At 45.5% G+C, this 12427-nt stretch overlaps 1 protein-coding gene across 1 annotated transcript in view; it reads left to right on the forward strand.

Moving 5' to 3' along the window:
• LOC126528481 (heat shock 70 kDa protein 14-like) overlaps positions 1 to 12427 on the forward strand; it is a 63161-nt gene that overhangs the window by 11673 nt on the left and 39061 nt on the right. Inside the window, exons 4-6 of the mRNA XM_050176359.3 lie at positions 3386 to 3497; positions 6498 to 6585; positions 12285 to 12389. Coding sequence (XP_050032316.2) covers positions 3386 to 3497; positions 6498 to 6585; positions 12285 to 12389 — 305 coding nt within the window. The remainder of the gene's footprint in view (positions 1 to 3385; positions 3498 to 6497; positions 6586 to 12284; positions 12390 to 12427) is intronic.

Here is a 12427-nt window from a genome sequence, read left to right on the forward strand (position 1 = left end):
TTCAAAACAAAACTACAGATGATGAGCGAAGCGTGCGAGTGCAGTGTGTGTTGACCATCTGACGAAGGCAGTGATGACCTGGAGTGGCGACACGAACTCCGAAACAGAAACCCACTGAAGACAAGGCGTTGCTGTAGCACAAGGCTGTACAGTTGCCAACTGTTTATTCGGACCTCACGGGGACTGCGGAAATGTCCGAATAAACAGGTGTCCGAAGAAGCAGATTAAGAAAAGAAAAATCCTTGATTTCCACGCACTTATTCTGGCGCGGCAGTAGGCTTGAAGAAATCATAAATGCGCTGTTGCACGCTGTTCCGTTTACACGCAATCAGATAAGCCTGAATCTCGGAGAGGGTCGTACGGTCACTATAGGTGGTTGAAAGCACAGTCACTGCTTATACACGCTCTGCATGCGACGTCAGCGTAGCACATGGTACGTCATCTTCCGACTAATCGTCCGGCGGTGCAGCAGAAACCTGACGAATGATCTCGCCGTCGTCCTGTTCTGCGCATGTCAGTACAGCAGTGTCAGCAGCTGTGAAACTGAAATGAGATGGTGTCCGGAATTGCAATGCAACCACTGCGCAGGTCTCGGCAGAACATATTCGGCGTCAGTAGGGAGCACATCGGTAGGCATCAAATCGTAGGCCTACCAGCACCCGCTTGCCGGCATTCCCCAGTGCTGTCTGCGCCATTAGACACTTGACGCGATGTTTTCGTATGCCACGTTAGATCACCGCAACTTTGACACAGCACACAAAGCAAACATCACCATGCCGTCACGCCGACACCAGTTGCACAAACGAAAAATGTGGCCTACTCCCAGCGTCATGCGCGAAGAAAGAAATCAGCCGCTGGATTGTCTTGACATGGCTTACTGAGCTGAAACCGGAACTGCTGTAGAGCCACTCTACAGAACCAGGCAGAAACGATGATGATGAGTGGGGATTTGCAGTAGCGCCGCTTCGTGAGGCAGCAAGGAGGCTCCGTTCAATACAAAAATGTCGTTCAGCAAGTCGAACCATCCGAACCATGCAGCGGTCAAAGTCAGTGCATGGTGCTCTCGATCGAATTGGCTTAAGGAGTGTCCGAAAAATCAGACGAGAGGTTGCAAGGTGTCCGAACTTTCGGCAGTTGTTATACATTATGGTCTATGGGGATAGTGGCGATGCCGCGAAGCAGACCGAATAATAGAGCATGTTCGAATTCTTGAAGTCCGAAAAATTAGTCGGCGACTGTAGTAGAAACGGAACTGCATGGCCAATCGACATCCTTCATGGAGAGGTTGAAAGAAAAAGGAAGATGGTACAAGAACTCGGGCGATGATATTCTAGCGATGTGGACGAGGCTGAAAGAGTTCTCTAAGCAACATGGTTCAGTGTCAAGACCTGTCCAGTGTGGTTTTGTCCATGGTTGAGAGTCCTGAGTGTCGGTCAGCCCAGTAGAGTTATAAGTCAACTCACTCTGACTCTGACCAACCCGTTAAGCAACCCCTTCCGAGTACAATTTTGGTGAGGGAGCTCAGAGAAAAGAATACATGTTGTGAGTGAGTCCGAGTGAATTTTGTTCATTTTGATGACTTATTGTGGGCAGGCTAACCTTAACTGTGCCCTTGTAAGATCTTGTCGCATTGTTATGCAGCATTTCATGTGCGCATGTTTCGTGGGATATTGTTCATAAAAACAAATGCAAGAGACAGCCAGGCCCAGTTTTTTGAGAATGCTCGCATTCACACAAAAAAAAAGTGCTTCACATATGGAAGAAAGATCAGGCATGCATCAAGTAGCTTAATGTAACCTTAAGTCTCATACTTTTATGCCATAATATATGATGTAATTATCACATGGAAGGTGTTCTTCCCCTTGCATACCCCCCTCTCGATCGCAAAATGTCCACCACTAAAAGTGTTCTGGGGGAAAACCCTGGCTTGCACTCGTGACCGAAACATAGTGGGCTGCACGTTGGAAGCATGAAGGTACACAAATTATACAACTCATTTGATGTAGTTTTACATCCAGAAATAGTTATTTCATAGAAGCGGTCGCAGAACTGCACTACGAGACGCACAGTATGGGACTTCTATGACGTACTGGTCGCGTAGCTTGTTGCTTTATTTCTCTTGCAGTCTTTGTTCTTCTGATCCATACATTTTGTTAGCCAACTAGATAATGCTTACCATTCTGAGTTGGTCTGATCCTTGGTGTTGCTGTAATTGTAGCCCACATGCATCGTTATCCATGGAACGTTGCCTGCCAAGTATAAAGCGAAGTGTAGATGTTGTAGAAAACATGCGATTGCAGTCTAACCTAACCTGTAAGGTCTTTATTTATTTTAGTTACCCTATTTATGCAATGTCTGCACTTCTTTTCTTTTTCGGAAAATTGATTTGAAGATGGGGGGGGGTGCAGTAATTAGGTATGCAGGGAAATATTTCTGAGACAATGTTCTTGGTGCTAACTAGAAAAATAGAAAGGTTGTTAAAATTGTTCGCGTGCCAGCCACTGTAAGCACAACATATTACCTTTGTATTAAGATTGCAGGTTCTGCGATTTTTTGTATACACTAGCTGGACCTAGAGTTGCTAATTGAGTAAATAAATTCAGTCTGGGCTGCCTCATCACTGTTTCAGCATTTTTCGAAGGTGCGATTACTACTCGAGGGGGAAAAAATTTTTATCTGTGATGGCCTATCTTGGGTGTGCAAATGTTGTGCAAGTGTGAGCAGCATGAGAGTAAATGCGGTAAATAGCTTCGTGTTTACCATTCGGAAAAAAATGCAGCTTACGTTGTTTAACTTTGAATGGTAGCATTTTGGAAAACATATTTTCTGCATTAGATACCCCAAGTGAAGTAGATGTCCTGTTCCCCCAGCACAGTAACTGAGTAGCCACGGCATCGTGCTACTGGTCACTAGGTCACTGGTTTGATCCCCAGCCACAGCGGTCACACTGCGATGGTGAAGAAATGCAAAGGCACTTCTGTATTTAGACTTTAGTGCACGTTAAATTCACAACCCTTCACTATGTTCTCTTTCGTGGCGTCAGTGTTCTAGGGAGCTAAACGCCCATGAATCAAAGAAATGCAAATGGTAACAATAAAAAAATGCTGTCCTTGTTAAAATTGATGCAGCAAGCGAAAAAAGAAACTTGGAGATCTTTTGGCACCACATTGCCAACAACTCCTGCGGCTTCTGAAATTTTGTTGCGTGATTGTAAAGTACTAAGTAATGAGGTTTCACGCAGAGATACGGCATTTGTTGATTCCACAAAGATTTTGTTATGTTCCTGTGGTGTTGGCGCCGTTGTTTCATATCCAGCTGGGTATATTGATATGCTTTTCAGAATAAAGTTTAAAGTGTTTGCATTTTCGCTTCGCTGCTCTTGCAGATAGTGGCGGAGGGAGACGAGGTGCACTATGAGGTGTCTTCCGCAGACGACGATCGTAGGACTCGGCATTCACGCAACGATGTCCTGCTCTACCTCTTTCGCAAGATGCATGGTGAGTGCTTTCGATTAAGTGCTTTAAAAAATTCATAAAAAATACTCCCTATGTTATTTTTCCGAGCCTTCTATATAGTGTGAGTAGTCAATAGCTTATCTGTATGCAGAGAAACCTCAATATAATGAAGTTGGTAAAATCGAGCAATTGCTTCGTTATTTTTAAATTCAATCTTTTATGCAAATAACTACAGTCACCAACAGGTTTTTCTTGAACGGAAGAGGCTAGAGAAATTTTTCAAATCATCATGCAGTTGGAAAAAGCTCATTTGAATGAGAAAAAAAATTTTGTGGCATTTGAAAGTCTGCTACAGAAGATACGGTTCCATGTCGTGTCAATGGTATCTTCACATCGGTGGTACGAAGCTAAGCCAGCCACGCCTTTGCATTCCACTTTGCCCTCACAGATGGTAGTGTCGCCCACAGTGGGACGACGCTATCGCGAAAAGCACTGGCAATGGACAGTGAATGCTTCATCTGCCTCTCACTGCAGTGCCGTCTCCGAAACTTGAGATTATGCAACCTCCAGCACTAACTGTGTAGGAAGACAGCACACAATGCTACGCCATCTCAGCTTGCACACGCGGCAGATTACCTCTAAAACAGGGCACACAGGCCGCGTATGCGCTCAGCCATGCTGACAGCGATGCGCAGAGCCATGGCCATGCTAGAAAAGTTGATGTGTGCCGTTGAGCACGTTACCATGCGCTTGCTCCCCTACCGACGTTTGCCCTTGCTCATGCGATAAGACGGTACTCATCAAGCCACCGTTCTTCTCAGTTCACTCTCGTACGCTTTTACTTGTACCCAAAGGATGCATCCGGCGGGGCACGATAGAATCTCGTCACACTTGAACATGATACAGAACATGACGCAGCTCCGCTTCGACGGTCATTCTCGATCCTCCGGTGCATTATTTGAGACGTCCATTCGCAAGCAGCCGCATGTAATTAAACCATGAGGCCATATGCTCCGCGGAAGTTTACATTTTATTGTCTCGTATTCTTTCATGGTGGCAGGGAAATTTGGTTATATTGAATTTCAACATACATAGTTTTCATTCTTGGGCAGCTCACACACAAATGAAGCTCAAGAAAGAAGACTGGACAAGTTCTGGTCCCGTCTTCTCTCTCATGTTTCATTTGTATATGTGTTGCCCAACAATGGATAGGTTCCAACTCGTCCGTTTTTCAATCCTTCTACAGTAGTTTTCTATGGACAGGAAGTTGTAAAAGATTAAATACTTTGCTATATTGAGAATTTTGTTGTACAGTGAAACCTTGTTGCTACGAAAACCACAATAACAAGGTTTTCAAAAATTCCCTGCTGACTGCTTATAGTTCCAGTGTAAAAATATTTCAGTACTACGAACTTCAACACACCGAACTTTTCGTTTCAGAACGATCGTCGTTCAGTTTTTGTCTCATTTTAACAACGCCTGAGTACTACGCACTAATATTAAGAACAATGCAGATTCTTAGATTTCTGTCTTTACTTTACGGCAGCCGGGACAGTAGGCTAGCACATGACAAAGCACAGAAAGTGGACGATGTGGAGCATGGGTTTGGAAAACCCGAGACGGTGCCGGAGGAAAGAAACGTTGGGAGGGTTGTTCTTAATGCCAAAGCATTATACTGTATAGGCTTGTGTAAGAGCCGCACCCCCAACTTGGCAGCCCAGAATTCGTAAAGAATTAAATTTGCAATGGAGAAGCAGTCAGATTCCGTGTCCCAATGCTGCACACATGCATCGGCGAATTTTCGCACCCTGCATGCTTCTGCGTGCCACTACTAGATGGCAACAGCTGCATGTTGACTTCTGATGCATACTGTGAAATCTCATTACTGCGGACACCACATTAACAAACTTTTCAGAAATCCTCAGCTGACTTATGGTTTAAACGTAAAAATATTTCAGTACTACGAACTTCAGAATGCCAAAATTTTCAGAATAACGATTATTATTCAGTTTCCATGTCATGTTAAAGGGCCCCTCATTAGGTCTGGCCATTTTGAGCTGACAAGCGCAGAGCATACATTGCGCGATAACGATCGTGTCTGCAAAGTATTACATCGCTACGTGCCGCGGAAAGATCAGAAATTTCAAACCGAACACCGCTTTTCCTTCTCCTCGCGACTGCTGCGTTCCAAGCCGGATGGTGACATACTCGCGTCCCTGCGCTTACGTACTCGGGTCCGCAGTGTGACGTTGCTCGTGGTGACACGTGACTTCGAGAATTATTCAAGACAACATCTGTTATCTGTGCGATCTGTTGTTTGAATTGACGAATTGAAGTTTAGAGAAATAATAAAACACAAACGAAATGTCTGCGTGGTTCTTTTTTTTTTTGACTTAGCTCTTCTGGTCCTCGCCGGTGGCTTTGAAGCTTACAAAGCTGGACGCATTGCATAATACTGGTTCCCAAAAGTCAGCTTTGCTTCAGTACAGCCTCATTTCACGGTGAAGCATACCAAGAGCGGGCAGGGGCAATTGTCACGGGACGCAGTATGTGTTCCTTAATATGTATGTCTTAGTATGTCTCCTGTCACAATACTACGAGCATTGATATGCATAATAAGTGTACTGGCAGGCCTTCAGAGCTATTTTGGGCATGCCTGTGGCCATTTGAGCCCTTGAGGGCCGTAAGATTCATGTATTCGTTGTTCTTGGATGTTTTCACTGCCCTAGGGAGCTCGAAAAATCGGACATTGACTGTACATGTGAAACCCTTCCCACTATCAAACATTTGTGAGTTGTACTAGTCTTTGTCTTTTCCTTCTTTGTGAGTTGTGCTTAATTTTTATTTTTTTGCTAAATTTTCTCGTCAGTATTGCTACACTATTTCGAAAAATCATTACAGTTGTATGTTCGTTGTAGACTGGTGCACAGCTTCCACTATGTAGCAAATTTTTCAGCTCGGGTGGGTCAGAAGCCCGGGGAGCTTGGGTGGGTCAGAAGCAATGCGAGACACTTGGCATTGATGTCGCTTACTCGCTTACAGAGGTCGCTGAAAGCCAAGGCAGCGACGAGTACCCTGCTGTTGTCACAGTGCCACCAGAGTTTGGCGAGGAGCAGAGGCAACTTGTCGCGTGAGTATTGACGCATCCCACTAACATTGTTTGTCAGTGCTCCTCTTTGCTTATGGGAAGGCAAGTGCAGCAGTGAAATTGGGAGACGCACATTCTTCCCTTTTATTGTGTGTGACGTGTCCTACCTGTGCAAAATAAAATCGAACACAAAAGGATGATGCAGACACCACAAACATACTCGCTCTCTCTTTGTGTCCCGTTTGATTTTGCACCTGTAACATGTATCACGATTCCAGCAACAAGCTACAGTGAAACGTCAATAATTCCATGTCACTTTACTCAATATGTTTGTTATTTTGTGAAATTTGTGCACTCCCATAATTTGCAATGCAAATTATACTAGATAAATTTAAAAGGCTGTGCTCATCCATCTCGATAATTTGTAGTTTCCACTTGTGGTCTCCGACACTAACATGCCTACGATGTACAGTGCAGTCCACTTATAACGATACCACATATAACGATATATCGGTTATAACGATGGGTCGACATGAGAGTGTCATTTTATGCATTAGGTCTATGGGGAAAAAAACCATATATAACGATAGGTTATTCACCGCATATCGGATATAACGATCAAAATTTTGCAGTCTGGACGGCGTTTTCCGTGCCAAATAATCGTAACGTTTGCGTTGCTTAGTTCCCTGAAACGAACGATGTCGAGACGAGGCGATGTTTACCTCCGTAAGTTCGTATCTACCGCCATTACCGCGCAGCGCGTCTCGCCCCGCCCGCGCACGAGTAGGCGCAGCCAACGTTGGCGCAGCGCGCCACAAGATGGCGCTAGCTGCTTCATGCGCGTCGGCCACAGTCGCTCCGAAAGAGAGAGAAAGAAAAAAAGAATGGACAAGCAAAGCGGCGCGGTGGCGCCCGTCCCGCGTCTCTCTCGCGATAGCAGGCTGACGCCACCGACGCAGCGTGCAACCAACGGTTCAACCCAGTTCGAAGATGGCGCCGACAAAGCGCAAAGCTGTGTCGCTTGACACGAAGATGGATATTTTGCAGGACTCTCGATGCGGCTTCAAGGTGAGCGCCCTCGTGAAGAAGTATGAGCTCGTCCAGTTAACGATATCAACCATCTTGAAAACCGGGAGCACCGCGATTGTGAAGGCAGGAGCTATCAGCGGAAAAGGGGTTAGAGACCCCTTGTACGCCGATGTTGAAGAGGCGCTTTACCAGTGGTTCATCACCAATGGCTTAAAGAAGGCGGGCTTTCTGCGTAAGGACGAACTTCCCCAACCCGCTGAGACCGACCCGGTGGAAGTCGCTGACATAACCGAGCTCTGGGAGCTCGTTCCTACTGGTGACACAAGTGGTGTGTCGAAGGAGGAGTTTTTGACTGCAGACTGTGCTGCCTCGTTCTGCGATGAGGTCACCGACGAGGCGATCGCCGAAGATGTGCTGTCTCGACAGACGTAAAGTTGTGCGACGGTGGCGACGGCATCAGAGACAGTGACAACGAGATCGACAGTGGCTCCTTGACCTCGACCACGATGTCCACGCAAAGTGCACTGTCGTCGATCGACTCCTTAATTGATTTTATGCATGCTAAAGGATTGCCGCCAGTGTTCGCGCAGTAGCTGGAATCCATGCACACCGCGGTTGTGAAGCTGAAGCTGCCGCAAAAGCAAGTGCAGATTTCGGACTATTTTGGCGCGCCTAATCCTTGACACGGTCATTGCCGCTAGAAATAAAGTTTGTTTTTCACGGCCTACTGTATACATCATCTATTCTTTACAGCAAGTAGCGAATTCGAGTTCAGAGCTGCAAAAGGTAAAGAGCGCAAACGCGTTTAAAAAAAATTTTTTTTTTTTTTTTTGATAACTGCAGTCCAGATATAGCGATCATCGGTTATAACGATCATATTTTTCGTCTTTATCGATATCGTTATAAGTGGACTGCACTGTACTTCTAGTTTCGCAGATCTCGAAGGAAGTGTCAGAAATACGGCCACCATGACATGCTCCCGGCACCTGTAATTGCTTCTATCCAGTAATGTTGGCTGCTTCTGGTGCTTGCAGTACATTAATGTACGGCCTTCGAGATTGGATCCCACAGAGCCATTGCTGGGAGTGTGGTTTGGACAGTCGATAAAGTGCTAGATTCTGTGATATGGGAACTGATAATCCCTATGGCTGTGCGAAGTGCTTGTGCTACGTTTTGTGGCAGTGTGCATTAATTTTTTTGTGTTTCCACCCATTACAAAGAAGTGAGTCAAAACATCAATAAAGGTGGAGCTATACAAGCCATTTCTATTCTGGTTTGTCTTGTGCAAAACCAGCTGTCTCGCACGTGTCCACGTTTTCTCCACATCTGGTGTGCTGTGCGTACGATTTCCCACGTTGTGTGCATACAGCCAGAAATCTTGGCCGGCTATGCATTTCTACTAATGTGCCCAGACGGCAGTGGGAGTGATGGACTAGGCCAACTAGGCTTCACTGACTGCTTGAGCATACCATATTTTCCCGCATATAACTTGCACCCCCAATTACAAGTGCCCAGAAAGATGAAGCAAAAAACAATCTGTGTCTGTAATATCTAGGAATAGCCTTGTGTTACGATTTATTGTGGTGCACTCATATTGGTAACATCATTTCAGCATCGAATGAAACACGCGGTTCTCTCAAGCACCATTTCCGTACCGTATTTTGACGTACCGCAGATATTGCGCTCAAACTCGCGTGCAAAAATATTTTAATAACTCGAAAGAGAAAGTAGTGAATGGAGTACATAAAAAAGAGCATTCCTCTGCTCAACAAAAATTTTTCTCTTGTGTTCACTTCCTGTGGGTATTTTCAAAACACCTTTTTTCCCTTGGTGATGCAGAACAAGAGCCGACATTTGGTGCAAAAGAACTTTGTTTTCATGTCGCAGCCCTGTAGTCTGCAACCGGCATCGTTTGCAGTGTCTGCCAGCATTGAGCAGTGGGTAGTGCTCTTTTCTTGGGGTTCTCGAGGAGACAGTCGAGCCTGCTTTGATGGCGGATGCCACTCGGCTTCGTTCTCACTCTCCGTTTCATCCTGCTTCCCTTGAGCCACGAGAGTCTCAGCAACAGATTGGCAGAACTGCATATATTTGAGTATTTCTTTCCGCTATTTCTTTAGGGAGCGTATGTCCCGCGTGTACTGCACCCAGGAGTTGCTGAGGGCAATGTTGAAGAGGTGAAAGAAGGCTCTGATTGTCCATTTGTTAAGGCGTGCTTTTATCCTGTAGTAACTTATCATTCGGTCTGCCTTGTCGACACCACCCATCTTGATGTTGTACATGCGCACAACATCTGATTGAGGGATATCGATATGTCTTTTTTTCTCTTACGATACCGCCTGCCACAGCTGCCTTGCGGGTCCACGCCATAGACTGAAAAAAGAAAAGTTATCGGCTTAATTCATCAGACACGCGAGGCCGGTCCCCCAAAGAAAAAAAAAAACTCGATTTCGTCGACAAGTCGCTAAATACCGACAGTACTCGCCTGCTGTTCATAACAAGGCCATCGCAAAAGCGCAGTCAAAATAACCGGGTTGAGTCCTAGCGTCCAACGTAATGGACACGCGAAATCAAAGGAAGCGTAAAAAAAAGTAAGCGCGCGAACAGTTTAAATTTCGTATTCCGCGCGTACGCTGTTGTATTAACTTTAATATAAAATCAAAGATATGCCTTGAAAGCTGGTAGAAATACGAGAAATAGTGCTTACTTCTCCGGCAGCTGCCGTAAAACGCCGCGCTGCTGAATGCCGCCATTGTGGAACTGTTTCGGTGGGAATTCGTACGATGTATTTTCATAAATGCTGCATAGATGGCGCAAGCAGGCGTCCAATAAGTTGGACAGCACGGTTTTAGGAGGATGAAAGCCTTGTCACAGGAGTACTGTCTCACTTCTGAATGTCCAATATATTGGACAAATCCCCATAGTGGGGTCTCGGGAGGATATTTGTGACTAAGGAATCTCGACCTATATCGTGAAGAAAGCTAGCAAGAGTACCGAGCAAAGTACGTTCCTCTGTTAAGGAACACATGTCCGGTGACAATGGTGCCTTTGTACTCTTAGCTTTCTCTATGTGCTTAGTATGCTTCACCAGGTACTGCATAACACCACTGTATTGCGGCGAAGCTGACCTACAGGAACCGGCGTCAAGGCCCAACTGCATGCATGCAATTTTCGAGTGACAGTGACAATCGGTAGCGACAAGGGCCAGGTTTTGCCATCATGGAGGGCAATACGTCACTGTCGCTTGTTGCGTTGCTAGTTTTTGGCCATCGAGAAAATTTGGCTTGTCGCCCGAAAGGCCATGTTCCGCCGGGGACAGCATGATTGTACAACACCATGGAAGCCACCAGTCTGCACGCTTAGACCTGAATTTGTTCATGCAACTTGCTCTCTGCCACAAAAGCAAAAAAAAATAAATAAATACTAGTAGAATCAGCCATTGCTTCATCTCACCTCACACTGAGGACAAAGTATTGGCGTTGTTTTGCCATTAATATTGAGATTGATTTGTTTTGGTGCTGCCTGTGACGCCACCAAGAGCTGCAAAAGTTCCATTTTGCTCACCATGCGGTGCCACGGCATTTTGTGCTGGCAGCAATAAACGGATTTCGACTGCTGATGACAGTGTGTTAAAGCTCGACTTGTAACACTGTTTTTAAAATATTCACCTTGTGCTACATTGGACATTTCCTTACGATAGTAATTATTTGGACAACCATGTAAATTTATTGGTACATTTTTCGTGATGTCGCCTCCATGTGGTTTCTCCGTGCCGCAATGTGACAGCGCCTCAGGGTCTGCCTGTTTGTTGCGTCGCTTGAATATTGTGTGCATGTGGTTGTCGCTTTATGCAACCCTTAAGACCCTTGTCATGCTCTCTGCGCTTCAACTCCATTGCCCACAGCAGCAAATCTTTTAAAGGGGGGACGAGGCACTTACAATAACTGTATTTTTTTTTTTAAAACAGTTGGAATAAAATTTTTACAGTGAATGTATTTGTACCACCTTATTTCAAAAATGTGGTCATGTTTTTTGTCTGATGGACTGTAAAACCTGCTAAAACCTGTGTGCCCTGTGCAGTCTTGACTAGCCAAGTGCTAGCCGTTACTGTTGAGTAAATACTCGCCATAACAATGCAATATCCAAAACAGGATGTTCTTATTTAAGGCCTAATTAGCTAATTAACAGCAACTTTCACGGTAGAGGTAAAGCACGCTGAATTGATTCTGAATGTTCATAGGGTGTCATAAGCTATGTCATTGTCTGATCTGCTTGAGTTGGATCTTCTTGAGCCAGGGCAGCATTCTAGCTTCTGCGGCTCACTTGAGCATTGTGCACACACTTTGGTGTTCCTGCTGAGCAGTGCGTACCACACCGAAATTTATACACTGGTATGATCAGAACAGACAGTAAACAACAAGCGAAATCTATATTCAATCCTTTCATTGAATGCTGACATGCGCCAGCAGGTTTTTTCTTTGATCTCGTTTTATGCACCATCGAAGTATGTCTCCTGCAACTGCTGGCTGTGGTCCTCGTCATGCCATCATTCTGAGATGCCTGTAGCGCAATGGCAAACCTTGGTATTGCTTTCGGTGCTTTGCAAAACTGCCTTTTTATTGCTGGCAGTGCTCCCATATTTTTCTGATAGGACCCTCTGAAGCTTGTCTATTGGTCACAGCATGATGGAATATGTATGTGTCCTGTTTGTGCAGGTGTGCTGCCACCAAGGCAGGCTTCCAGGTGTTGCGGGTAGTGAACGAGCCTACCGCAGCAGCCTTGGCCTATCACATGGGCACGGCCCCATCGCCAGATGTCTGGTGAGCGTTCCCTTTGCTGCAACCAGAGGGAGGGGTTC

This window comes from Dermacentor andersoni, chromosome 9 (assembly GCF_023375885.2).
Source record: "Dermacentor andersoni chromosome 9, qqDerAnde1_hic_scaffold, whole genome shotgun sequence".
NCBI lineage: Eukaryota > Metazoa > Arthropoda > Arachnida > Ixodida > Ixodidae > Dermacentor > Dermacentor andersoni.